Source organism: Fusarium phalaenopsidis, assembly GCF_050370095.1.
Source record: "Fusarium phalaenopsidis strain FUZ10S chromosome Unknown contig_32292, whole genome shotgun sequence".
NCBI classification, from domain to species: Eukaryota; Fungi; Ascomycota; class Sordariomycetes; order Hypocreales; family Nectriaceae; genus Fusarium; species Fusarium phalaenopsidis.
The window spans coordinates 3,768,026-3,791,974 of NW_028145410.1; the positions used below are offsets into that span (position 1 = coordinate 3,768,026).

The 23,949-nt window shown below is 53.5% G+C and overlaps 9 protein-coding genes across 9 annotated transcripts; 4 read left to right on the forward strand and 5 right to left on the reverse strand.

The window, feature by feature from the left end:
- Window positions 1–750: 750 nt before the first annotated feature.
- On the reverse strand, window positions 751–1,485 carry LRP88_05412 (cytochrome oxidase c assembly-domain-containing protein; the record flags this gene model as incomplete). The annotated part of the gene is made up of 3 exons (XM_083241964.1): window positions 751–785; window positions 836–1,156; window positions 1,215–1,485. 3 exons carry the CDS (start codon window positions 1,483–1,485, stop codon window positions 751–753), a joined length of 627 nt encoding a protein of 208 aa, XP_083103112.1.
- A 2,479-nt stretch (window positions 1,486–3,964) lies between these two features.
- Window positions 3,965–4,925, forward strand: LRP88_05413 (60S ribosomal protein eL13; the record flags this gene model as incomplete). The annotated part of the gene is made up of 5 exons (XM_083241965.1): window positions 3,965–3,967; window positions 4,040–4,073; window positions 4,138–4,184; window positions 4,270–4,428; window positions 4,530–4,925. The coding sequence occupies 5 exons, from the start codon at window positions 3,965–3,967 to the stop codon at window positions 4,923–4,925; spliced, it is 639 nt and encodes a 212-aa protein (XP_083103113.1).
- Window positions 4,926–5,245: 320 nt separating this feature from the next.
- On the reverse strand, window positions 5,246–7,344 carry LRP88_05414 (armadillo-type protein; the record flags this gene model as incomplete). Its single annotated transcript, XM_083241966.1, has 3 exons — window positions 5,246–6,777; window positions 6,826–7,080; window positions 7,128–7,344. The coding sequence occupies 3 exons, from the start codon at window positions 7,342–7,344 to the stop codon at window positions 5,246–5,248; spliced, it is 2,004 nt and encodes a 667-aa protein (XP_083103114.1).
- Window positions 7,345–7,982: 638 nt separating this feature from the next.
- Window positions 7,983–8,518, forward strand: LRP88_05415 (import motor complex subunit PAM16; the record flags this gene model as incomplete). Its single annotated transcript, XM_083241967.1, has 2 exons — window positions 7,983–7,985; window positions 8,102–8,518. The coding sequence occupies 2 exons, from the start codon at window positions 7,983–7,985 to the stop codon at window positions 8,516–8,518; spliced, it is 420 nt and encodes a 139-aa protein (XP_083103115.1).
- Window positions 8,519–10,722: 2,204 nt separating this feature from the next.
- LRP88_05416 (biotin--[acetyl-CoA-carboxylase] ligase BPL1) lies at window positions 10,723–12,943 on the reverse strand (the record flags this gene model as incomplete). The annotated part of the gene is made up of 5 exons (XM_083241968.1): window positions 10,723–11,186; window positions 11,260–11,531; window positions 11,585–12,160; window positions 12,212–12,845; window positions 12,907–12,943. 5 exons carry the CDS (start codon window positions 12,941–12,943, stop codon window positions 10,723–10,725), a joined length of 1,983 nt encoding a protein of 660 aa, XP_083103116.1.
- Window positions 12,944–13,943: 1,000 nt separating this feature from the next.
- Window positions 13,944–15,020, forward strand: LRP88_05417 (mitochondrial genome maintenance MGM101-domain-containing protein; the record flags this gene model as incomplete). The annotated part of the gene is made up of 2 exons (XM_083241969.1): window positions 13,944–14,698; window positions 14,753–15,020. The coding sequence occupies 2 exons, from the start codon at window positions 13,944–13,946 to the stop codon at window positions 15,018–15,020; spliced, it is 1,023 nt and encodes a 340-aa protein (XP_083103117.1).
- A 390-nt stretch (window positions 15,021–15,410) lies between these two features.
- On the reverse strand, window positions 15,411–16,614 carry LRP88_05418 (TB2/DP1, HVA22 family-domain-containing protein; the record flags this gene model as incomplete). The annotated part of the gene is made up of 3 exons (XM_083241970.1): window positions 15,411–16,293; window positions 16,345–16,494; window positions 16,586–16,614. The coding sequence occupies 3 exons, from the start codon at window positions 16,612–16,614 to the stop codon at window positions 15,411–15,413; spliced, it is 1,062 nt and encodes a 353-aa protein (XP_083103118.1).
- A 985-nt stretch (window positions 16,615–17,599) lies between these two features.
- LRP88_05419 (FAD binding domain-containing protein) lies at window positions 17,600–19,210 on the reverse strand (the record flags this gene model as incomplete). The annotated part of the gene is made up of 1 exon (XM_083241971.1): window positions 17,600–19,210. One exon carries the CDS (start codon window positions 19,208–19,210, stop codon window positions 17,600–17,602), a length of 1,611 nt encoding a protein of 536 aa, XP_083103119.1.
- A 1,772-nt stretch (window positions 19,211–20,982) lies between these two features.
- LRP88_05420 (RTA1 like protein-domain-containing protein) lies at window positions 20,983–22,144 on the forward strand (the record flags this gene model as incomplete). The annotated part of the gene is made up of 4 exons (XM_083241972.1): window positions 20,983–21,280; window positions 21,378–21,438; window positions 21,504–21,917; window positions 21,973–22,144. 4 exons carry the CDS (start codon window positions 20,983–20,985, stop codon window positions 22,142–22,144), a joined length of 945 nt encoding a protein of 314 aa, XP_083103120.1.
- Between the last annotated feature and the right edge of the window lie 1,805 nt (window positions 22,145–23,949).

The window sequence follows — 23,949 nt, forward strand, 5'->3', positions numbered from 1 at the left end:
TGTGTAAAGGCGTTTGGTGGTTTCGGAAGGTCAATATTTTTATGGACTTTGGTACAGATGGGCTATGGATACGGGCATACGGACATACGGTCTTTCAGCTTTTCTTTGTATGCGGCTTTGGAGTTAAGGTCCGGAACAAGCGGTTATTTGCAGGCAGCGTTTGCTCAGTCGACACGTTTCGTCGCCAACACGGAAACAGGGGGACAGGATTTACTAATACGATCTGGTTGATCGTGAGGTATAGATGAAAACACCAGTACCGCATAGCGCCAATACAAAACATAATATTAGAGCTGTTGACGAGCTCACAACATGATCAAGAATCACCCAACGGGACCATGGCTTTACTCTTTCATTCGCTTGGTATTTTGAATAGATATGGTAAAGTAGGGCTTGTTTCCCCGTGATGGTACATACAAGATGGTCCCCCGACGCCGTCTAATGCACTGCCAATCTACACGATATGATACACTCTTCTTTTTTGTGACCGCGTGACGTACACCATCCCTCTGGTCCCTTACCTTGTCTTTTGGTCTTTCCAATTCTCTTGCTGCAGCTCACCAAAACTTCCACCAGGACTTCTTCTGAGAGGATGGGCCTCCCGCCGTCTCGAGACCTAGCTGGTCCAGGCTGCCACCCCTCCTTTGGTTCTCCTTCTCCTTCTCCCAGGCTTGCTGTGCCTTAGCTTCGATTGAGCGCACCAGATCGCTGTCTCGCACGCCTGTGGCATCGTCCTCCTCGCTCAGGCTCTCATAGCCCAGGCGCTCCTGTGACGAACCCACCTGCTCACCCTCCTCCTCACGGCTGAGCTTGCTGGAAAAGAGACCCAGGACACCCTTGCCCCCCGTCTTTGCAGGCTCATCCTCCTTCTTGCTGCCCTCGAGAGCGGGCTTGATGTTCTCCTCAAAATGTGTGCGGTGCGAGGGGGCGGCCAGCAGGGGCGGTAGCTTCTCGCCCTTGGCCTCGGCCTCGCGGTTGGCCTCCTCAACGAGGAGGATCTGCTCCTCTGTGGCCTCGCCCTTGAGGTAGGCTAGACGGGCGCTGGCTAGCTCGTCGGCTTCGAGTTGCTTCTGAGCCTCGACCCATTCGGCGCGGCGGGCGCGGTTGTATCGGAGCATGTCCCATACAGAGTAGATGGAGACGACACCGGCGACGGCTAGTACAATCGTTCTGTCAGCGACAGTCTTCCACCTCGGTCCAGGTAAAGGACGTACCTGTGAATATCACGATGCCTCCGACGGTCCACCGGTGCGCAACATCGAGGAACCTCCGGGAGGCGTCGATGAACTTGTCCGTCTTGCTGATCTGGGCCTTTTGCGCAGCGAGGTGCGCCTGCCGCAACCTCCTCACGCGCTGTTCGGGCGTCTCGCCTGGGATCCGCGGCACCTTGGGCGCAACGGCGGACCCGCCAGTGGCCGTCTTTGAGGTTGCGTGGGGGATGGTGGACGTGAAGCGGGTTGCGTCCTTGACGCTCCTGGGGCCCATCCTGGAGGCCATTGTTGCTGGACAACGGCAATTGAGTGGGAGGAGGAGTGTCGGGGGGTTGGCGATTTGAATTGACGTTCGTCGTCGTCGTGGGGTTCCTGAGGCGGGTTCGGGATGGATGGAAGTGGTGTCATGAGATTTTTCGGGCGAGGTGCGTGGGACATGAATTGCGGGTCTGTGATTGGTGCGGAGTAGCTTCGGGTGAGAGGAGGTGAGGATGGTCGGCGATTGAAGCTTGACTTGAAGGAATTGGGGAGATTTTGAGATACATGGCTATGGGTGATGCGTTGCTACGAGGGTGTGCTGGTGTTGATGTTTATTTTGATGCGGGATAGCTTCATTTGCAGCGCGATTGAGGATGGATGGGAATGTTAAACAGGGGTTGGACTTCGGCAGACACACAGACAGGCACAACGAGCACAGCTGTTCGGGTAGACCAAGCAAATGACATGCAAGAAGGGCATCGCGCAGGAGAGCTGATGGTGTTGGCAAGCTGGTGTTCAAGGGGGATTGGTAGTGTCCACCTAGGTACTACAAGCCAACCACACACTGCGGAAGATCGATTGGCAGCCATCACTGCTGGGACATGAATATCAGAGATCAACTCCCATTATCAAGATGTCTACGAATCAACAGCACACCTTCCACGAAACCCGAGAGCCTGACCGCAGCTTACTTAGGTCCCACAGGATCCCTAGCTTATCCGTCGCAAATCACTGGCAGCACTCTTCTTCATGCCGTCACGTAAAGCGACGCACACAATGAAAAGATGTGATAAATCAAAAATTACACCCCCCATGGCCCCGAAGGACAATGGAGCGTGGAGCGACTCCGCGCTGTGCAATGCAGGCCCTCCACACTGATTCCCCCCATTCTTGAGCGGGGTTAATCGGAATAAGGTAAGTATGAAGAAGAAAGAAAAAAAACAAGCAAATGGCGGGAGGGAGACGAAGATTTTATAGGCGAGGGAGCTGGGAGTTGGGGCCTGATGGGTTAGGCAGAAGGGCTGCTGCCTGGGGCTGGGGGAGTAGGTGCATGGGCCAGGTAATTTCCAAAGTGGGTTCGGATTGTTGAGGAAGTTTCAGTCTGTAAATGCAAACCTTCAAGGCAAGAATTATGCTGCATAAACTGCATATGCGTCATCGATCAAGTGATTCAGTTCAATTGCAGTCACAATCTGGATTTGCGCTCTCCTGACTGTTAATGAGAGGGTGAAGCCCATACGATGTGGACGACCTACGCCGTCATCCCCCGTGATTAACCATCTTTGAACTGCCTGCATCAACAACCTCAAACTTCACCATGAACCTGCAGATGTCCTTGGGATTGCACTGGTACCTGGCTTATTGACATAGCCCATGCATTGCTGGGATGATGGCATGCGACCTTGTGTCATCGATTACGCCTCCAACGAACCCCGGTGCTCCATCTTCCAGCCAAGCAAGACCAAAGGGAGTCCCCTTCCATATGCACACTGTTGCAACTCGAGTAACGGACAGAGTTGGGATGTCATCACATGCCAAAGGCTAAACACACTATGTACCTAGGACACAGGTATAGCGTTCTTGATAAAAATAACGTTTTGGCTGTACTGGAAAGCAATTCTGTTGGTTATGTCTTTGTCAATGGCCACTTGGTGTCAGAGCTATGTTCGTTTTGTCCAGGAGCTATTATAAAGCCACCTGCCCTTGTAGGTTTGTTCTCACGCAGAAAGCCTTGAAATCCCAGCGTCTATCAATTTTTTTTTTTTTTTTTGGCGAATTTTGGGGAACGGTACACAATACTGTCTCCCTCCCGCTGCGAACTTTGAGAGGGAATCGTGAATGGACATTCATTATCATGAGTGGTAACAGTGATGGCTCCGTCAGTGACGGCAGCAGCCCACGGTCTCGGCAGCCGTGAAAGTTAGGTAGGTAGGCAAATGAGTACTTCCTCCCCCAATCGCGCTCAAGGTTGGCATCTGATTTGCCCGTGGTTTCTTTGACAAGGGAGGCGAGTAAGTCATTGAAGGACATGTGGTCGAGAGATCCCGTGAGGATGCACTTTCCAATTGGCTGCTGTATCGCCAAGATCAAGAATGTCGTTCGGTCTTCACTTGATGACTCCGGGGTTGTAAAATACTTCTCGTCCTCGATCGAACGCTCGTCACCGGAGTCCTTTGTCATTCATGATGGCTTCCAATCGATCTGACCCTCCCTGAGCACCACCGAGCGTCGGTGCAAGCGAGGTTTGCCGGAGTCCGCTGCAATAATATTCCGCTCATGAGCGAAATCATGAATTTGATGGTCGTGCCCCAGCGCACAACACGTGACCCACACGATCCATTTCCACCTCTCGCCTAACCCCACCACTGCGTAGCACGTGTAGGGCACGAAAACCCTTCTTAGAATTTGACAAGCCTCAACTCTCCGAATTTCCCACGCCTCACGACCCGACCGACCATCGACAATCGGAGCACGTTTGATCGCAAGCAGACACAATGGTATGGACTGGAACACCCAATGCGATGCTCATCATCGCCGTCAGAGGCATTCACTGACTTGATTTCCCACAGGCGATCAAGCACAACCAGAAGCTTGTCAACAACCGTGAGCACCACCAACGATGAAAACCGACGAGATCAAGGACTCCAGCGACTGACCCCTCATACAGACTTCCGCAAGGATTGGCAGCGCCGGGTTCGAACCCACTTCGACCAGGTATGGCGATGCCCCGACGAGAGAAGACGATGCCGTCTCGAAAAAATTCCATCATGAGCTTGAAATATTGACTTGTGTGGTATAGCCCGGCAAGAAGTCGCGGAGACGCACTGCCCGCCAGGCCAAGGCCGCTGCCCTTGCTCCCCGACCCGTCGACAAGCTCCGACCCGTTGTGCGATGCCCTACCCTCAAGTACAACCGCCGTGTCCGTGCCGGCCGCGGTTTCACCCTGGCTGAGCTCAAGGTATGATTCTGCCACTTTCTCAGTCGATGCGAAATTCCACAAAAAAATCGCCGACGAGGAGAGTATACGAAATTTTGGCGCACAATCTAACACCCTCACAGGAGGCTGGTATCCCCAAGGCCTTCGCTCCCACCATCGGCATCTCCGTCGACTCCCGCCGACAGAACCTCTCTGAGGAGTCCCTGGCCGCCAACGTCGCCCGCCTCAAGGCCTACCAGGAGCGACTGATCCTCCTCCCCCGCCGGTCCAACGCCCCCAAGAAGGGCGACACCAAGACCGACGTCTCCAAGATCGAGAAGGCTTCCGCCATCTCCGCTGTCCTCCCTATTGCCCCCACCGACATCGCCGTCAAGGAGATCAGCAAGAGCGAGATCCCCGCCGCTCTCAAGGAGGGTGCCTACCGAACTCTCCGTGTCGCCCGAAGCAACGCCCGATACGAGGGTGCCCGACAGAAGCGTGCGCGGGATGCGGCCGAGGCCGAGACGGCCAAGAAATAAACTTGCAAAAAGGGAACTGGTGTTTGAGGGTTTTGCTCTTTGCGTCTCTAAGGGAGGGGCAACGTCGGTTCGAGGCTCTGATGAAAGGCTTGGCCGGGTTTGGAGGGAGGATTCTCTAGGTCCAGCTCAAGAAATTTACTGCATGATCACCGGCTTTGTTCTGTAATCAGTTGGTCAATGGATGCATCGCGTGTGCACAGGTGTCTGCTTTGTCAAAAGTTATCCTTATCGGTTCCAACATGGCCCTGCTCTATGCTCCTTGGTGACTCTATCTTGTTTTGTCTAACACTATCCCTGACTATGGTTACTGACATGATGTTTTACTCCTCTGTCTTGGGTTGTGTGAGCAGCTGTGTGCCCTGTCGAATCAAGTCCTGCAACAAGCCCTGCTGCGTTGACTCGATGTCCTCCCCATTCTTGATAATTTCGGTACACAGCACCAGGCAATTCTCCCTGTCCACCTTGGTCATATTAGCCTTTTGTTTAGGGTCGACTTGTTGAGGCTGAAGGCCGAGTCCTTCAGGGACAACCACAGGGGCATCAGACTCAGCCTCTTCAAGAGCTTTCTGTTCGTTGTTTGTGGCCGCTTTGCCTGTGATTGCATAGCTGAGAGCATCAGTTGCTCCGGGAACAGAGAGGACACTGCTAACAACCTTGGCGCCCTCCTTGGTTCGGGAGATGAGGGCAAAGACGAACCATGCCTCAGATCGAAGGATGGGCCATTTCTCCTGAGTGATGAGGAAAGCAAGCGCCTTGGACAAGTCATGCTTGGCGTAAAACATACTCCTTGCCTGAGTTTCGTTGGCCTCGGTAGAGTCACTCTCTTCTGCCTTCCATGCAGGAAGTGCCTCCAGAACAGGTGTCGTATGGAGCACGCGGCAAATAGCAGCAACGCTACGGGCAGCTTCAAGTTTCGTTGGCTCGGTATCACTTCGATCAAACACTGAGAGAATATCATGAAGACTTGTGTGCTGATCCGACGACTCTCCAGATCGAGGCGCACAAATTCGGCGGACATTAGGGGCGCAGTTGACAAGAAGCAAGCGGACCAGCGACACAGCAGAGAACTGAACCTGAGGAAGAGTGTCGATGGTCAGTATCCGTGGGACACTTGCTGGCTCCAACGCATCGCCGAGCAGAGGCTTGTTCTGGGCCGGGATGGCGAGATTCTTGAGGAACGAGAGCGCCGAGTGGAGGTGCTGAGCGTCTTTGACCGAGGCATCAGAGAGGACATCGATGAGAGGACGATGAGCCTGATGAGTCTGAACAAGAGCCAAAGATGTCTCGTCGGAACGAGAGAGATTTCCCAGAGCTAGGCAAGCTGCCGACTGGAGACTAGGGTTTGTCCCCTTGAGCCAACTCAGGAGCTTCTGAGGCACAGAGCTGTCGAGGGGATAGTATTGAGGGAAAGCGTCGGCGGCTGTCAGGTCAGCCAGCGTTGTAAGCAACGAAACACACAACTGGCTCAGCTCCTTGTCTATTCCCTGCTCTTCGGCCTGCCCGTCGAACTGCGTGAGCGCCAACTCGAAGGCAGTCATGAATGTGTTCATCCGCTGATCCTTGAGGAGGCTCTCCTGGAACGTTTCGTTGGCGAGATAGCTCGCTGCGGTAGAGACAAGAGCCATGAAGTCCTCCAAGTCATCGTTGAAAGGAGGACTGGCAGAGAGCTTGAGAAGAACCTCAACAGTCTGGGGGTCTGCGACGGCAGGCTCACCGTCTTGGGTTACCAGAAGGGCGAGGATCTTGCAGAAGTAGGTTATGATGGCGCTAAACTTGGAGATACTGGGGGACTTGAGAAGAGAAATGAGATGGCTGTTGAGTCGTGATTGCGAGGCTAGAAGCTGGGCGGGTTCTACGGATGTGAGCATTAAATCCAGAGGTTTGGGAGGGGATCACTTACCATAGTCGACAAGGACATTGTACAGGACAGGAATCAAGTACGGAACGAGGTTCTCATCTTGAAGATGGTTGATGATAGAGACGATATACTTTCCCTCGACAACTCGGGCACGGTTCTCGTCGGTGTCCGCACAAGAGTTGCCAATGATGCGCAGAGCATGGACCTTGACGCCATGCTTCTGCTGTTCGGTAGAGGCGATGATGTCGAGGAAGAATTCTAGTATCCCAGACTCGCCATATGGGATTCTCCAGGCCACTACGCCATGTTAGTAGACGATGTTCTTCGTATAAGCGTCATCTTACCATCTCGGCTTCCATCACCTAGAGCCTTTGCAACGGCCTCAAGGTCAGGCTCTGGCTGCTTGGATGCTTGTTGGCATGTTTCTAGTACGCTAGATAGCAGCTGAATCCTCTTGGGGCGGGCATCCTCAGGCTCCTTGGTCTCGTCGTAGGTATCCGGGGACAGTCCACTGCCCTCCCGTTGCAGGAGAGCGATGACTTCCTCGGGGCTCATGGGCATGGTGGCAGATGGACAAGGTGCAGTAGAAACTAAAACGAAATGTCAGATGTGTAGGTTCTAGATGTGAGGTCGAAGGGTTGATGTACGTTAGTGTAGACAGCTCTGCGTAAGGTTGGTGGCCGAGGTGAAAGTCCTAGACCGTCTTTCAAGGAAGACCAGGGGAGAGGCAAGGTAGATGCAAAGTCCTTCAGCACAATTTCTACCCTGGAAGCCTTTGTTTTGAATTTAATTGAAAGAAAAAGAGTCACCTGCGTCTTCTGATGCTCGTATCCGTGAACCCAACAATCTCCATCAACCAACATCCCCTCCACCTCTGACAACCACTGGGCGGAGATCTCGGTGAAGCTCGGTGAATCGCGGTGAACAATTCTCATGCCTGCACCACGGCTGAACATCGGCTGAATCGGAGGCGCCGGTCGGTCGGAGGGTGCAAAATTCCGACCTCGGAATGACCCGCCAATTCTCTTTTGCTCCCGGGGAAAAAGTCGAAGACCGGGTCTCCAAGTAAGAGAAGCAGCCCGCCCCATCCCCCACGATCCTCCTCTTCCCCGTCGCAAACGAGGGTACAATTCTCTACGTCGCTTTCTAGCGATCTCTCTACATTGACCGAGTTCTAATCTTTCTGATTAACCCTCACAATGGTATGCGCACCTTGAGCCGAAAGCCGATACTTGAACCTCGCCCCTCTACCTCTTCCCGAATTGCCGCTCTCTGGCCCGGTGGTCTCTACACGAATTCACTGACACTCTCTCCACAGGCGCACAAGTTCGTCATCACAGCCTTCCTCACAGGCTCCCGAATCCTCGGCCGCTCCTTCGTGGCCGCCTACAAGCAGGCCTCTGCCGCATCGGCGTACCAGCGCGCCCAGGTCAAGGCGGGCAATACCACTGGCGGCGCCTCGCTCTCGTCAGGCATGACCCTCGATGAGGCCTGCAAGATCCTCAACGTCAAGCCCCCCGCCGGCGGCCAGGCCAACATCGAGGAGGTGCTCGAGCGCTACAAGCGGCTGTTTGACGCAAACGACCCCCAGAAGGGTGGTAGCTTCTACCTCCAGAGCAAGATTGTGCGGGCAAAGGAGCGCTTTGAGCGTGAGATTGGCCCCATAAAAGAGAAGTTGGAGCAGGAGGCCGACGTTAAGGAGGGCTGGAAGCCCAAGGTCTACAAGGACCGGTAGACGAAACCATGAGGGGGAAGTCTCCGACCAGTCATGATACTGGTTGAGAGGCGACACTGTATGATTTGGCCAGGGGAGCACGACACCACCACACAAGCGTCTCAGGCCTTCACCACGGCGACGAGGAGTTCTTGGCGAGAGGGAGGGGTTTCGGAGCTCATATTGTGGGAGAGGGGAGGGTTTATTCTCCGTGTATACATGTACATCTTCACTCGACTGCGGCATGGCACGGCGTTTTTTGGGATATCATGGCCGCTGGGGGCTTGGTTCTTAGACGAAGAAAAAAAAAGACAGACGACCTATGTTATGTGATAATACAATTGTACGATATCGACTGCGGGTAGAAGGAGATTGTTCGGCGTTGGTATTCCTGGGTGATTGTAAAGCTGCGATACCCAGCCGTTTGTTGTACCCGAAAACTCAACAACTCTGATTCACTGAAGGTACTCGTGACTTGTGTTTTGCAGCCAACGGAGAGTCATGAAAGTCAAACAGCTTGTTCAGTGTACTTCAACTAGTGAATGTGCGTAATTCTAGAACCTCATGGACGGCCCAACGCAGGGTAGCTGAACTCAACACACAAAAAGGAGGGGTTCGCAGGGTAAAGACCTACGCCCCTTTCCCATGAGAGTAGGAAAACAATGGAATTATAAACTAGATCACATGGATAAATATTCTCTCATGATTTTTGATAAAGGAAAGTAGAAGGTATAATTTCAAACTGCGCAACAAATGTCCACCATGGCATCAAACAATGTGAATAGATAAACAACGTCAATGACTAAAATCTACATAACTCCTAGTACCACCCCGAGACTCCCCTTGGTCACTCGGTTGACTATAAACACTGGAAGTATACCCATCAACTATCCCATCGATCGTGTCCCTGCCCTCAACCGCCTCGCTGGGTGACAGCTCCGAGACGGTCCGGTCGGAGCACCGAGACGGGGACCCACTTCTCCGAACACCTCCGGCCAACAGATCTCTGCTGTCAACAACCTGCCGCTGCATCACGGGCAGATATATCTGTGAGCCCCGTGCCGTAGGATCAGGGTCCGGTCCACCGACTAGGCGGATCGTTGGCCGGCGTGACGCTGCCCGATGCTTGCGACGGCGGTACAGCAGGAAGAGGAGGATGACCACCATGACAACCACCAGAGAGGCTATGGTGCCTACGACGACGCCGATGACTTGGCCTGGGGAGAGACCAGGAGAATCTCCAGGAGAATCCACAGGCATCATGGTTGTCGCTTCTGGGGTTGGCGACTCCTCCGCGGTTGTCGTGGCCCGCGGGATTGTCGTGAACGAGGTGCCTGAACCAGTCGACGAACTCGATACCGATGGTAGTTCCAGCGTCGGTATCTCGAACGTTGTCTCGGCATTGGTTTCGTTGGCGGTCTCGGGCTCGGACAGTGTCGTCGAATCCTCGTCCACCAACGTCACCGTGGGAAAGGCCGTCTCATCTTCATGGGTCACCGTCTCCGTCGACCAAGCATCCTCCAAAGACGTCTGCGGAGCGAGACTGATCGTCGAAATGAAGCCAAAGAAGTTGCCAGTCGCAGACTCCTTATCCCTATCTTGGTCATCGTTCCACACTTTCGTAAAGGGACTCTCAGACCAAGGGGAGTCGGACTCTACGCTGCCAGTCGAACTTTGAACCTCGCTGTTGCAAAGTATGAATTAGTAAATGGAGATTTATCGTGTGTCTTTGAGCAAACTTACATGGGGGAACCTTGAGGAAACGGAAACAGAACAATCTCGCTGGCCGTAGAGGTATCGCTAGACAAGCAGCTAACTGACAGTACTTGCCAAAGGAGAAAGTAAAGAAACCACATATTAAAATGCCGATACGAAAGCATGGTAGAGTAAGTATCCTTAGACAAGTGAGCAGTAAGAGAGAAGTGATGTCTTAAATAAAGTATGGGAAGTATAGTTTGACGAGATTCTAAGAGTCGAGAGATTCCCAGGGACAAAGGCCCAATATATAAACACGTCAAGACCGACTGATTCATTGCAAAACAAGTCAAATATTAGGAGTAGCAGCACGTTTGCCATGAATGATTTGCGAACCATGGTCGACACATGCTCGTTGGCAGACATTTATCGACGGTTTGCAAGTGTGGTGTAACGCCTCGACGGTTTGCCGAAAGACCAGACGATGGGTGTCTATTTTTTATTCTTGTTGTCTGGCTAAAATGCATGTGCTATGTCTTCCTCCTGACCAGACCCTTCCAGTAGTCAAAGCTATTCTCGTCGCTCTGCAGGGTCCAGATTTTGCCCGTTGCCCTCCCGCTTGCGTCCGTTTCCTCAGCCCTCAACATGCCCCAGTCACGTGTGATGCCCAAAACGCGAGCCTTTACACCACCTTCAGCTTCAAGCGTGACGGCTTGACCAGTGTGTAGCCAGTGACGGTAGTAACGGGCCTCGAGGTCGCGTGAGAAACCTTCACGGAGGAACTGGGCGTAGATGGCCTCGAGGCGGGTTAGTACACGGGCAAGGAGGGTCTCGAGGTGTAGCTCAGGGGCACCGGGCGGGACGAGATCGGATATAGACATTGTCGGACGAGGGTTTGTGGTGTTGAGACCGATGCCAAGGATGATTTGGTAGGCGCCGTCAAAGTAAAGGCACTGCGACAGGATGCCGCCGACCTTGACGTAGTGAGGCTTGTCTGCCGGCTTTGTGGGATCGAGAGCATCTACTCCTGTTAGTATCGGTATTGTAACAGATCTAGTTTGGCTTACAAAGGTCATTGGGCCACTTGAGCTTGATAGGGATGTTCTCATAGCCGCGGTCGTACGACTGGACGGCTTCAACCATGGCTACGGCGGCAATGTACTGGATAAACACTACAGGGCGAGAGACGGCAAGGTGAGCGGGATGATTGATGACGACGGAGTAGATGAGCATTCCAGGGGGTGCAATCCAGACGTTGTTTCCACGACCTCGGCCGGCAACCTGAGTAGTTGCGGCAACTGTGAAGCCAGTCGGGAGTTTTGACATGAGCTTGGGGTTTCTAGCACAATTAGCATTCACTGATAAATAGTGAAAGGGCATAAAGCCACGTACTTCTCGAGAATGGTGTTTGTGCTCGTCAGGACCTCGCCATACATGAGCAAGTTACCCCAATCCTGAGCTGTGGGCTCAATCTGTCGGTAACGCTTCAACCCCGAAAAGTACAGGCCATGGTTAAACTGAGGAGTAAGCTTCGGATGCGGGTGGCCCTTCTCGTGAGGAAAGATCTTCTTGATGACCTTTGTGTAGTCGATGATGCCATTTTCAGACATGTTGGAGCCATTGGTCTCTGCTAGGGACTGCTGCAGACCCTCAACACTCCAGATGGTATCCTCGTTTTGAATGTGGAACGTGTCCGTCTCTGCCCGGATCCATTCTTCCCCGTCTTCCTTGTCGATGATGTCGGCCCAGTCGGCTAGCAGCTCCGATACTCCAGTGTCGTCGATGGATGAGATGTGGAGGCGTGAAAGAGATGGGATGCCAGAGTCATGCTGGCTGACCTCGAGGCCCAGCTTGGTCAGGCATGCCTTGAGAAACTCGACTCGAGGCTTGTCAGCGTCGGCTAGCCTGCTGATCAGCTCGTCATAGCCGGGGATGGTCGGATGGGGGTGCAAGTTGATGGCAGCGAATCTGGACGGTGTTAGTGAGTTCATGACAATTAGCAGCTGGGATGGTTCTTACTCAGGGTGAGGGCCAGTGAGCAATGCCTTTCCACTGCCAACAGTGCAGAGAACAACTGCCGCCTTGCCATCTCCGCCATCAACATCTGTCTCCTCTTCGTAGGAAGCCAGAACCTCGACCTTTCTCTCCTTGATGGAAGCAGCATCAACAAAAATGCCACCACCGTTGTAGTACGAGACGATCTCGGATTCAACTTCCTGCTCAAAGGCTTCCTTGAATACTTTGAGCTGCACAACCCTGGCTCCGCTTTCACTGCGATACTCAAAGCCCTTGAAGGCTCCTCCGCGACAAGTTCCGGGGAAGAAGCCGAGCTCCCTACTGCCGATGACCTCGAGAGGCTTGTTTCCGACTTCAAATTCGCATCTTCGGCTTCCGTAGTAGCCTCCGGCGCAAAAGCCCAGGTATGCGCCGCCCTTCCGGACAAAGTCGCTGATGCGACGATTTCCCTCGCCGTTCAGTGCCTGGCAGTAGCCCAAGTCACCACCACCGGGGAACACGAGCATAGCGCATGTTGACGCCCATGGTTCCTTGAGTAGAATGGTCTCAGTAATGGGAATAACGGCATAATTGGGTCCGAGCAGACGGCGAAGAGTCCATATGCAATGCTTGACAGACTCAACAGTCGTGCCGAGGCCTTTTTTGCAAGTTGAATCAGCACGAGGGAAATCGAGCGAGATGAGTGAGGCAATTCGAACCTGTATAGACGAGCACGTTGAGCTTGGCCGGGGCCATTGTTGGTCTGTGTTGTTCCGCTTCCGGGGTGTGTTGAAGTCTCTCGATGAGCTCGTCTCTTTTCTTTGTCACTTGACTTTTTGTTGGATCTCGCCTCGGCCAATTTTCCGCCTCGAACCACCTGACTTTCTCTTTGCAACAACAACGACGACAAGAAGAAAAAGAATACACGTGATCTTTTGATCAAAGAAAGATGACCAAGGAAGAGAGCCAAGCGCAGCAAAAGGCGGAGGAGGAAGACGACGATGAGCCCGATGAGTGGTGAGTTTGCCTTCTGTCTTCACCCGAGAGTATCTCCTGCTAAAGCCGAGGACCTTTAATTGCCGCTGATGCAGGGACAAGCGGATCTTTAGCACCGGATGCGCAGGTGAGTTTGCAAAAGAGAAGAAATCCACACGGAGACCTAAGATGCACTCTTTGGGGTGCGCGGTTGTCCGGTCTCGGTGTTGGGGTTTATTGTTGGGGGTCAAGGGAGATTTTGGTGATTGCTGACTCGGATGCGATGTTGTAGAGGAAAACACCAAGATGACGGATTGCTACTTTGAAAAGAAGGATTGGCGCGCGTGCGCTTCAGAGGTGAGTTATCTGTCATATCTACTGCCTCTATATCATTTTAGAGACTCTTTTCTACTTTCATGAAGCAATACTGATGACATCTAGATGGAGGAATTCAAACGGTGCTGGAAAGCTCACGACAACGACAAGCGCACCGATATGAAGGATGCTTAAGAGTCGAATACTGGATTGTACGATAAGAGTGTCCGATTATACCGGAATTTTATCAAAAGTGTATCATTAGAGCTTCTCAAGCCCATCTCTTCACTCTACCTCCTCAAGAATGAAGCCATCATGACACCTTGCACACTGTCCCCACACTGTGTCCCGGACTTTCTATTCACCCGACGACACTGTCATGGACCAAAATTATTACCAGCGCCCTCAAGCAACTTTTCTAGGTGTATATCGACGACCTCTCCCCACCCCCACCATCACATTCACCATGTTCGTCCCTCGCCGGGCTCTCTTTGCGGCCCAGAGGCTGCCTTTCGCCCGGGCTCGCCCAATTGCACCTCTGATGCGCTATTCCACCGAGGCGACCAAGACCGCTGCACCCTCTGCCACCGCCGTCCCCTCCACGACGGAGAGCAACGACAATTCGAGTGCGAAGCCTGATATTACGCTTCAGAAGCCCGCCGAGGACGTCACACAGGTGAACCAGGAGGATGTCTCGAAGCCCGCTGCAAAGTCCGCAGCGAAGTCTGCCGCCAAGCCAGTTCCGGCGCCTACATACGCCAAAACGAAGCCCGTCTCCAAAGCAAAGCCTTCTTCTTCCAAGCCGGCCCCCCCCACCAAGGCCGCAAGCACCTCGAGCGGCCCGAGCAACCCGTACCAGCCTGCGCCCGTGGCTGAGCAGTCACTGAGCGAGTCAAAGCCGCGACAGGAGCCTCTAGGCTCGCCCCGCATCTGGGATGGCAAGCACGCGGATGCGCCCCATGAGGTTGACTGGGAGAAGAGCTGGTTCGGAATTGGGTCCCGGCCCGTCACCGCGGAACAGAACAGGGTCCTCGCACGGCCAATCAACCCGGACGACGTCGAGGTCAAGCCTGATGGTATCGTTTATCTGCCAGAAGTCAAGTACAGGCGGCGGTTGAATGAGGCGTTTGGACCTATGGGATGGGGTATGGTGAACCGTGGAGAGGTGGTTGTGGGAACTAATATCGTGACGCGCGAGTACGCACTCATCGTCAACGGCCGGTAAGTCTCCTTCCTTGCGTTACCAATTGTAACAAAAAACTAACACATGGCCAGCTTCGTCTCCCAAGCGCAGGGTGTCAACAACTACTTCTCCGCCGAGGGTCTCCCCGCCGCCATCGAGGGCTGCAAGTCCAACGCCCTGATGCGATGCTGCAAGGACCTCGGCATCGCCTCTGAGCTCTGGGACCCCGTCTTCCTGCGCTGGTTCCGCAAGCACTACATGGAGGAGCGCTGGGTCGAGCACGTCACCACCAAGAAGAAGAGGACCTTTTGGTACAAGAAGGGTCTCGCCGAGCCAGTGTTCCCCTACAAGCTGGTTTAAAAAGAAATGACATGTTTAACGCCATGACTAATTGGGTAGGGGAGATGTATTACTCCCCGTGTACTTTCATGTGTATAGAACGAGGATTGGTTCAGGGTAAAAAAACGTTGGACGACTGTAAGATATATCAATGATGCACGGTATGGATGAAACCGAAACAAGTGGGTTTGGCGAATGGAGCAAACTGTCGCATCGGGGGGACATGACTGAAGAGAGGGGATATACACCCTGTCTATAGATGTGCATATCGATTCTGCTCAACCTAATTCCTGGATACGATTATCAATGCCCTCCGATGATCCCAACCCCATATCAAGAAACACCTTCAGGTCCAATTGTCTACCCGCAAGACCAAAACTCCTGCAATGCCTGTCTCCGAGAACGGCGTCTCTACCTTTCCATTCCGGAGGACCTCGCTCCGCCCCCGGGAGAAGCATCACCACCCCATCCCCACGGAACCCATGTGCCAGATGTGTTTCTAGTACCAGCTCCCATGTTTCGTCGGCGCACCGTGCCGTCATCTTCAGTACCGCTTTCAGCGTCGATCCTCTCAAAGTCAGTCTCGCTGCGGCTCTTGCTCATGCCGCTCCATCCGCTGAGACCGCTGGGAGGTCGCTGGGTCGGCTCGTCGTCTTCGGTTCCATCGTAGGACATGGATGGTGCACGGCGGTGGGCTGCGCGTGTTTGCGCCCGCTGGGTCTCGTTGCGTAGATTCTGAGCCTCACGGTCTAGCGCAGTAAGGAGAATGTTGAGACGGTCACGCTGAGCAGAGATAAAGGTCATCCTCTCATTGGAGTCTCGGAGGTGAGGTGGAATCAGGGTGCCTGTGTTGGTAACGTTGCCGCCGGCAGTCCTCGTACCAGCCGCACTTGCACCCGCGTTGGTAGCGGCCGCGACAGCACTGGAAAGCAGACTATAAAAGTCGGTGCCAGTGCTGTTGTTGGCATCGCCAGTCCATCTCGCTGCGGGGACGCTAAACCGCGAGAGCAGCGACTGTGTGTAGCTCTGAGCGGGCTCTGGAGGAGGCGAGGCCTGCTCCGAGGGCGGGAGGCCGAGGACCTTTGTCTTGAACTGCTCGATGGCGAGCTTGAGGTAGGCAATGCCGGCGGCGGTCAGGCGTTCGTGGGCGCTCGCGATAAAGTCATCAATCTGGGTCTCGTTCTCCTCGAGCCACGGGTGGATCTTGTCCTCGTATATGCGCCGGGCGCCCTGGGTCTGGGGGAGGATGAGGTAGAGGAGGAAGAGGAGGCGGAAGTAGCCGTAGAGGGGAATCCTTGACGGGAAGTTAGCTAGAGCTAGCCGAAGTCAAACTGGCGCAGCTCACCATGACACAATGAACCAGACCCAAGATTCAACGAGGAGACAACAGCTGAGCACGACCCAGTACATGAGCCATGGTGTCAGCTCGGCGGGATCATGGGTCTTGAGAGCCTTGTAAGAGGCGAAGATGGGGAAGAGAAACGAGGCGACAGAGCTGAAGACAAGCAGTTAGCGATCGGAGGTGGTTCTGGTCACTGTCGCGGGTCATGACGGCTCATGACGATGATGGTGGGACAAGAGCTTACGACAAGATCATAGGGAAGAGGTCAAACATGATTGCGACAAAAGGTCGAGGAGCGCCTCGACGTCCTCGGTTCTTATAGAGATTGAGAGATGTAAACAACAAGGAACCGATGGACGTGTTTATCGGCCGCAGCGAGGAAGTGGAGAGAGGGAGGAAAGAGGGAAAAGAAATGTTGCGAGGGCCGATGCTGATGGTCAAAAGATCTGAGGATGCTCCTATTCCGGCCTAGACCAAGATCTTGGAGAGACATGCACCGAAGCATCCGCCGGCGGGGGCGGGGTTGGAACGCGTGACGGCCGCTAAATTAGGGGGACTGACCCACTGAGAGCAGCGCCGCTAATCGCCGGGAGCGGACAGAGACTCTGACAAAGACACGAGGATGATCAGCTGAATAGGTTTGTCTATCAGTCATGAGACTAGAGGGAAATATTGTGCTGCTTTTCTATTGATTGCGGCCGTTCATATGCAAGAGAACACGGTTTTCTTTCACTCTCAACCATTCGCTTCGTCATTTTCCAACCCTTGGGCTTACTTTTATGGCTGCCTTTTCAGCTACCTGCGGCCCATGACGCGGCTCACAAAGAGGCATCTATCAACCTCTACATCCTACCCAGGCATCACTTTATTCAGAGCAGGGGGATAGCTGGTTCGTCTACTCCTGACCTGCACAAGCGGCCTGCATATGCGGGCGAGAAGAGAGCGGGCCGGCTGAAAAGACGCGTTTCTACGACAACATATGCGACCTTTTTGGTCGAGCAAGTGTAAGCGATGGTCTCTGGGATCGGCCTTGTAGATAGATGGTGGAATTGCTTTTGGTGCGGGTTGCTGGGTGAGGGGATACAGACCTTTCCTTGTAGATATTGACTGGCAACAGGAAACAAACATTGAAAAATGATTGGTAAATATTATGGGATTGATCTATTTTCTCTATTTTTGCGCAATTATTACTCTCTTGGTTTTCTGCTATTACTCAAATAGTTCCTCCACTCTCCTGCATCACATATGCAGTTCGCTCCTAAACAACAGAGCATGATAGCCGCGCAAGAACCTCCCTCAACGAACCAAGGCCATCTTGAGGTTTCGTCGCTGCTCTCCAGGCAATGTAGCCATCAGGTCGCACGAGTACAGCTCCAGTGTCGTCAACACCAAACGCCTCGCTGAATTCTCCCTGGTTCGTCTCATCGACCTTGACAAAGCTGCACTCGATACCCGTTGCCTCCTTTGCAGCAGTCCTCCATGCTTCATCCTTGGAGACGAGGACCCAGCCCTGACCAAACAGATCCAGGCTCGAGATGGTTTCTCCTCCTCTCTGCATTGAGATGTGTGGTGCACGGGTTCCAGGCTGTCCTTGCCACTCATCGGGTCTTTTGGCGGGTGGCAAGTTCTCGTCTGCTCCACTGATGGATTTAGAATGATAGATCTGTCCGAATTCCATGGCAACGTCATCTAGGATCTGCACGCCATCTGACTTCCACTCCCGATCGACCAGGAACCGCTGGTAGTCATCCCGTGCAAAGATCTGATCGTGACGCACCAGAGCCACAGGGCGGCGCTCTGCATCATACGTGTCCAGAAGTTCTGGGCGAGAGTGTCCCTTAAGAACGGCGGCGAGCTTCCAGGCGAGGTTGTGGGCATCCGAGATACCGGTGTTGGCGCCGTAACCTCCTCGGTTAGGTGGGAGGGCATGTGCGGCATCACCAGCGAGAAAGATGCGACCAGAGGAGAACTTTTCGGCTACGAGACCGCAGAGGTCCCACTCGCCTGTTGTGATGAGCTCGATGTCGCTGTCAGGGATATCCTTTCCGATGGCCTTGCGGATAGAGTCCTTCTGTGTAGCCTCGTCCATGGTGTCGTCTGAAGATCCTTCTGTTGGGTTCCACATAAGAGCCCATCGCCTTTCGCCATAGGTTGTCATAAAGCCCTTGAATCCATCCTCTCGACCTTCGATCTGAAACTGAGAGTAGCCACGATCGAGATAATGGTCAATGGGGGCGCAGCGGAAGAGGATGCTACGGAGAGTCTGTAAGAAGCCAACTCCATCGCGCTTAATGCCGAGCTGTTCGCGGACGGGACTCCGTGCACCGTCGCAGGCCACGAGATACTTTGCCTCAACTTGCTTTTCTGTGCCGTCGCTGCTGACTGCGGTTACAGCCACACCGTGGTCATTCTGAGACCAGCTGGTGACCTTCCAGCCCAGCCTCAAGTCAGCGCCACTCTCAATAGCGCATTCCCGCAGCACAGGCTCGATCTTGTCCTGGGCGCTCGCAATTCCAGAAACCGGTGAGTAATCTTCCTGATTCTTGGGCTTTGGACCGTCCTTGGGACCTGCAGGCTTGGGCGTCCAGTGCTTCTCGTCCTGCCACTTGCCCGTCAAGCTCTCGACAACGATCCGACGGGGAGGACCGCCCTTCCACCGCGCATTTGGGAGACGAGACTCTACATCAAAGGAGCGTAGGATCTCGAGGGTCCGGGCTGTGTAGCCGATGGCTCGCGGGTGGGCGCTGCTGCCCTTGTGGCGCTCGAGAAGGATGACGGGGACTTGCTGTTTGGAGAGAAAGAGGGCGGTTGAGAGGCCGACTAGACTGCCACCGACGACGATGACTGAAGTCTTGTCTGTGTTGCTCATGTTGATTCTTTGGAGGATTGTTTGGGTGATGAGGGGTTTGAGATTGTGTAAGTGGGTGGGCATTGGGAGTGATGTGCTGTTGTTTAAAGTCTGGTAAAAATCAGGAGACAGGGTCATCTTTATACTTGAATACTCAACGAGAACCAAGTCCTTCAAATTCCCGAATCCGTCATCTACGATCTCAACCTACAGTGCCAAATATGTTTCTACCGACCGATGCGAATCTATACCCCGAACTCGGTCCCGGCAGATCAGCCAGAAAAGTGGGTCTTTCGCAGTCTTCGGGACCGAAGATCAGGAACTCGTCCGGGCTGGCTCAGCCCTATGGCCGGGTCTTACGGAGGTCCGAAGCCAGATCAGCGCGGGTATATATGGGGTTCTCCTGCAGTTGGCCGACGTTTGAGAACCCCGAGTAGGTGTCTGGATTTTTCCGACGCTCTTCGTTTCACATCTCGTGATGTTGCCGAGACTTGTCGCGTCCCTACCCACCCAGGAGGGAATACCACCCTCCAAAACCCAGCTGGCCGGAAGAGTGTGCCACAATCAGCCATCAGCTTGTTACCCTTGAGGATACTGATCCTCAGTGTCTGACGTGAATTCTCCGTGTCATCTGATACTATCGAGTCTAATACACAGTCATGCTACAGACCCCTGAGTGCCTCAAGTTATTCCCATGTCTTGCATCTACCCTACAACGACGGCGAAATTCCGTCCCAAATGTTACATTTGCAACTCGATTTCTCCGCCCATCCACCCTTTGTATTTGAATGGGCCAATCGCAAATTTTTATTTAATCAAAAGTGGAAAGACATCAATGTTGCAATCGCCGCCTCCCGAATGCATGGTTGTAGATCTTTGACTCGGCCCGATCTACGCGACTCCAACATCTGGGATTCAATATTTGAGATTTATCTCATCTATTGGTGATTTCCCATCTTTGACCATGTCGATGTATATTCTATCATCGTCGTGTCTTTCGTTTCTTTTTTTCCCCCTGTAACCACTTTAAGTTGTTAACTGCTAGTTCCTGAACCTCAGCCACTCCACTCTCGTCATCACGAACCTCTTCACGAACCCCTTACCTCCCAAGCCCTCAGCCTCTCTTGGCGAACAGGCTCAAAAACCCCATCTAATCAAAATAATCTTATCAATCAGATCGTATTAGCCCTGACTATACCGAAAATCATCACCCACAGCCTCAAAACCCCCACGGCCCCCCGCGGACACCGCCCTCGACAAACGGAGGCAGCGGAGCAACTGAACCTCTCCGGCTCCGCTCCGGAGCGCCTCTCCCATCCGTTCCTTCGGGCCCACCGAGACGTCATGAACCCTGACTCTGCCTTTACGGGTTCCGTTTCCATCCCCCTCGTGGTCTGACCCCCCTAGCTAAACGAGCTTTTCGGTTCGCTGCTTCTTTCATGGTGTAGCGTGATTTGACGTGTTTTGCCCCGACGGGCATTGATGGATCCCGAGATCTTGGAAATATCTGACACCTTTTATTGTTTTTCTTTTGGGTATTTTAGATTTAGATCTTGACTCCTCCCCCCCTTCAAGTCTCTGACTTGTCTCCCCAACGGAGCTTTTGATGCATATCGCTCGATAAACGTCCACCACGGGATAGCACGCTGCACTGCGTCACTCAACTTGGATCCAAAACCCACGATAAGACCACCCACGCAGCAAAATCGCCCCTGTACTCAACCTCATCTCCCGCTGCCTAAACCACCCCAACAAACCGACCATCTCGACTCAACGAAGCAAACATGACGAGCATGACCCGACTGCCCAACGGGCTCATCACCTTTGGCCCCTTGGCCAACTGTACCCTCGATCTCTGTCCTCTCGAGGCCAGTCTCTTGCGATATCGGCCCAGCATCCCCGCCAACGCTGTCTTCATCGCCATCTTTGGACTGTCAGGGCTTGTCCACGCCTTCCAGGGCTACAAGTTCAAGACCTGGGGCTTCATGTCGAGCATGCTGGCTGGATGCATTCTCGAGATCATTGGTTACGTCGGGCGTCTCATCATCTACAACAACCCTTTCGACTTTAACGGGTTCTTGATGCAAATCAGTATGTGCATCCACGACGACGAGATATTCGGAAGAGCCGGCATCTCGCTGGAGAAGAGTTATTGAGAAAAAGAATGATGTACTGACTTACTCGATAGTTTGCATCACTGTAGCACCCGTTTTCTTTTCCGCCGCTATTTATGTTCTCCTGTCACAAGTGTAAGTTCGCTCGGCCAAGCCAGGATCCCATGTCATGCAACCAGCCTCTAACACCGACCCACCAGCATCAACTTCGTTGATCCATCTGTCTCGCGGTTCCCAGCCGCTTACTTCTACTGGGTCTTCATCCCCTCCGATGTCATCTCCCTCGTCCTGCAAGCGGTGGGCGGTGCCCTGTCTTCCACTGGTGCAGACAGAGCTGCCGTCAAGGTCGGCGAGCATATCTCCCTTGCCGGCCTCATCTTCCAGGTCGTCACTCTCATCTGCTTTTGCACTCTCTTCGCCGACTACGTCGCTAGAGCTGCTCGCTCGCCCTCCAAGTACCGACTCAACAAGTCCATGAGGACTTTCCTCATCTTCCTCTTCCTCTCTACCGTCTTCATCCTCATCCGATGCGCCTACCGTATTGCTGAGTTGGGCCAGGGTTACTTCAGTGCCCTCTTCCGAGACGAGGGCCTCTTCATCGGCCTCGAAGGCTGGTAAGTGTCGCTCCGAATTTCTCAAAGTCTACGTGCTTTGCTAACACTTGTTTAGCATGATGTGCGTTGCTGTTCTCCTTCTGAACGCTGGCCACCCTGGATACGCCTTTGACCACGGGGAAGCAGCCGTCCATGAGAAGGACCCCCCTTTCGAGTCCCTGGCAAACGAGACCAACGAGGATATGTCCATGACAAGCCTCGACGCTGCCCAAAGGAACCAAAGCTGAAGGAACATTGGTTGTTAGACGACTCCGGCCACGGTCAAGGTCAATAGTGAAAAGTACGACTCCGTACAGACTGTCTGATTTGAAAGATAGCGTTGGAATATTGGTTTCCCAGAACCCTAGACGTCGCTTATCAGCGCGTCGTTGGATCCTGGCAGAAGGCGTTGTGGCGTTCTTTGGCAATGTCCGATATACAGATGGGCACATATGCTCGCACTCGCAAGCATCCATAGGTAGATTGGTATATAGATCTCATTATTCTCACCAATACCATGTCCTACCCCACGTCTCCAAGTCTCGAAGAGTCTGTGCCAGGGTCATACACACTACTGCTACGCTTGTGCAGCATCGTGAGATCCAAGGCGTCGGGCGTTCGCTAGTGCATCTTTCACCGTCAAGACTGAGATTGAGGCACTCTCAAGATCTGATGTTGGCTCCCCGTCAGTGAGCTGACCGCCAGTCGGGTGCGAGGACCCTGGACCGCCTCGTTGATTTATTCCGGCCGTCTCATCCCAGGCTTCTGTGGATGTTCCATCTCCCGCCAAGGGCACAATCAGGCCACCTGGACCCTGGCGATGGCGCGGGCTTGGGTGAAATGAACAGTGGCTGCATTCAGTCCAGTTTTCTCCGCAATGGCGCTGATTCTGGAAGCCAGGGCTCCATTGCCATCAGCTGCTTCTTCAGCGGATGGGGCGAGGTCTCAAATGATGAAGTGCGGCGTCTGCATTCGCCCTGCAGAAGCCATCTGCAAGGACGATTCGTAACCTGGGTTACCGAGAATAAATAAAAGAAACCAACGGTTGCTGTGAAGATGGCGAAGAGCAAGGGAACGATAGCACGCATCCTTTGCCACTAAGATCATACTTGTGTCGCCATCTTGTGTATGATCGACATACGTATTCTCAAGATAGCTGGCAGTCGATCACGGCTGTACCCGTTGGGGTTGTGGGACTGGAGCTGTCAAGGACATGCCGGCTCTGTCCCCAAACTCAGTTCGAGCGTTTGTAAGTTTTTTGTCGTCGATCAATGAGAAGAGCTCCTTTTCCGAGGCCCTCATCGCTGGTAACTCGTGCCCATGAAGGGAGAGCCGAGGGAGGCCAATGGCGCCGCTTTCATGATATGACAGTCGCATCACGCAACAACGCCATATCGCAACGAAAGACCGAGGATGCAATGCAACTTTGCCGACCCCGCGCCGCGTCGCGTCGTCGAATGCTTGTTTACTTTGAATTGAATGTTTGCTTCGTCATCCAACCCCGCGCAGGTGGACTGTGGTGGACTGTAGTGAGATTAAACGGAGCGGGTGGCTTTCGACAGCCAAAGTCAAACATCGACGGACTGAGGAAACAAGTTCAAGCCAGGCTAGCGTGGACAGAACAAGTCTTCAACCAGCTGAGCCGGGATCAACTCACCACCACAGAATGAACTGCTGGCATGGGCGAGATAGTTCCCGCCGAGTCGGCATCGTGGTCCAAGAAGGGAGCTGTATCACGAGGGCAAATGAGATGGAAGCTCATGATTTCTCGGCGGAAATTGTTTGCTCCCGCCTTGTTAGTGCGTGCAGGGGAGGGGGCGTGAAAGCCAGGGAGCTGGGTCTTGATTGAGACCAGCTGGTCGCAAATGAAGATGCTGACGATGACGCAGACAACTTGGACAATACTTCGCATCGCGAACCGACACAAGAAACCTCGTAACGAGCAGAGTTGCATACCAACTCGTGGGAAATCGAAGGCGTAATGTGTAATTGCCAGGCTCGGCCGAATGGTTTCAGCAGCACACTGTCTGCGGTGTGGCGGAGAAAACGTCCG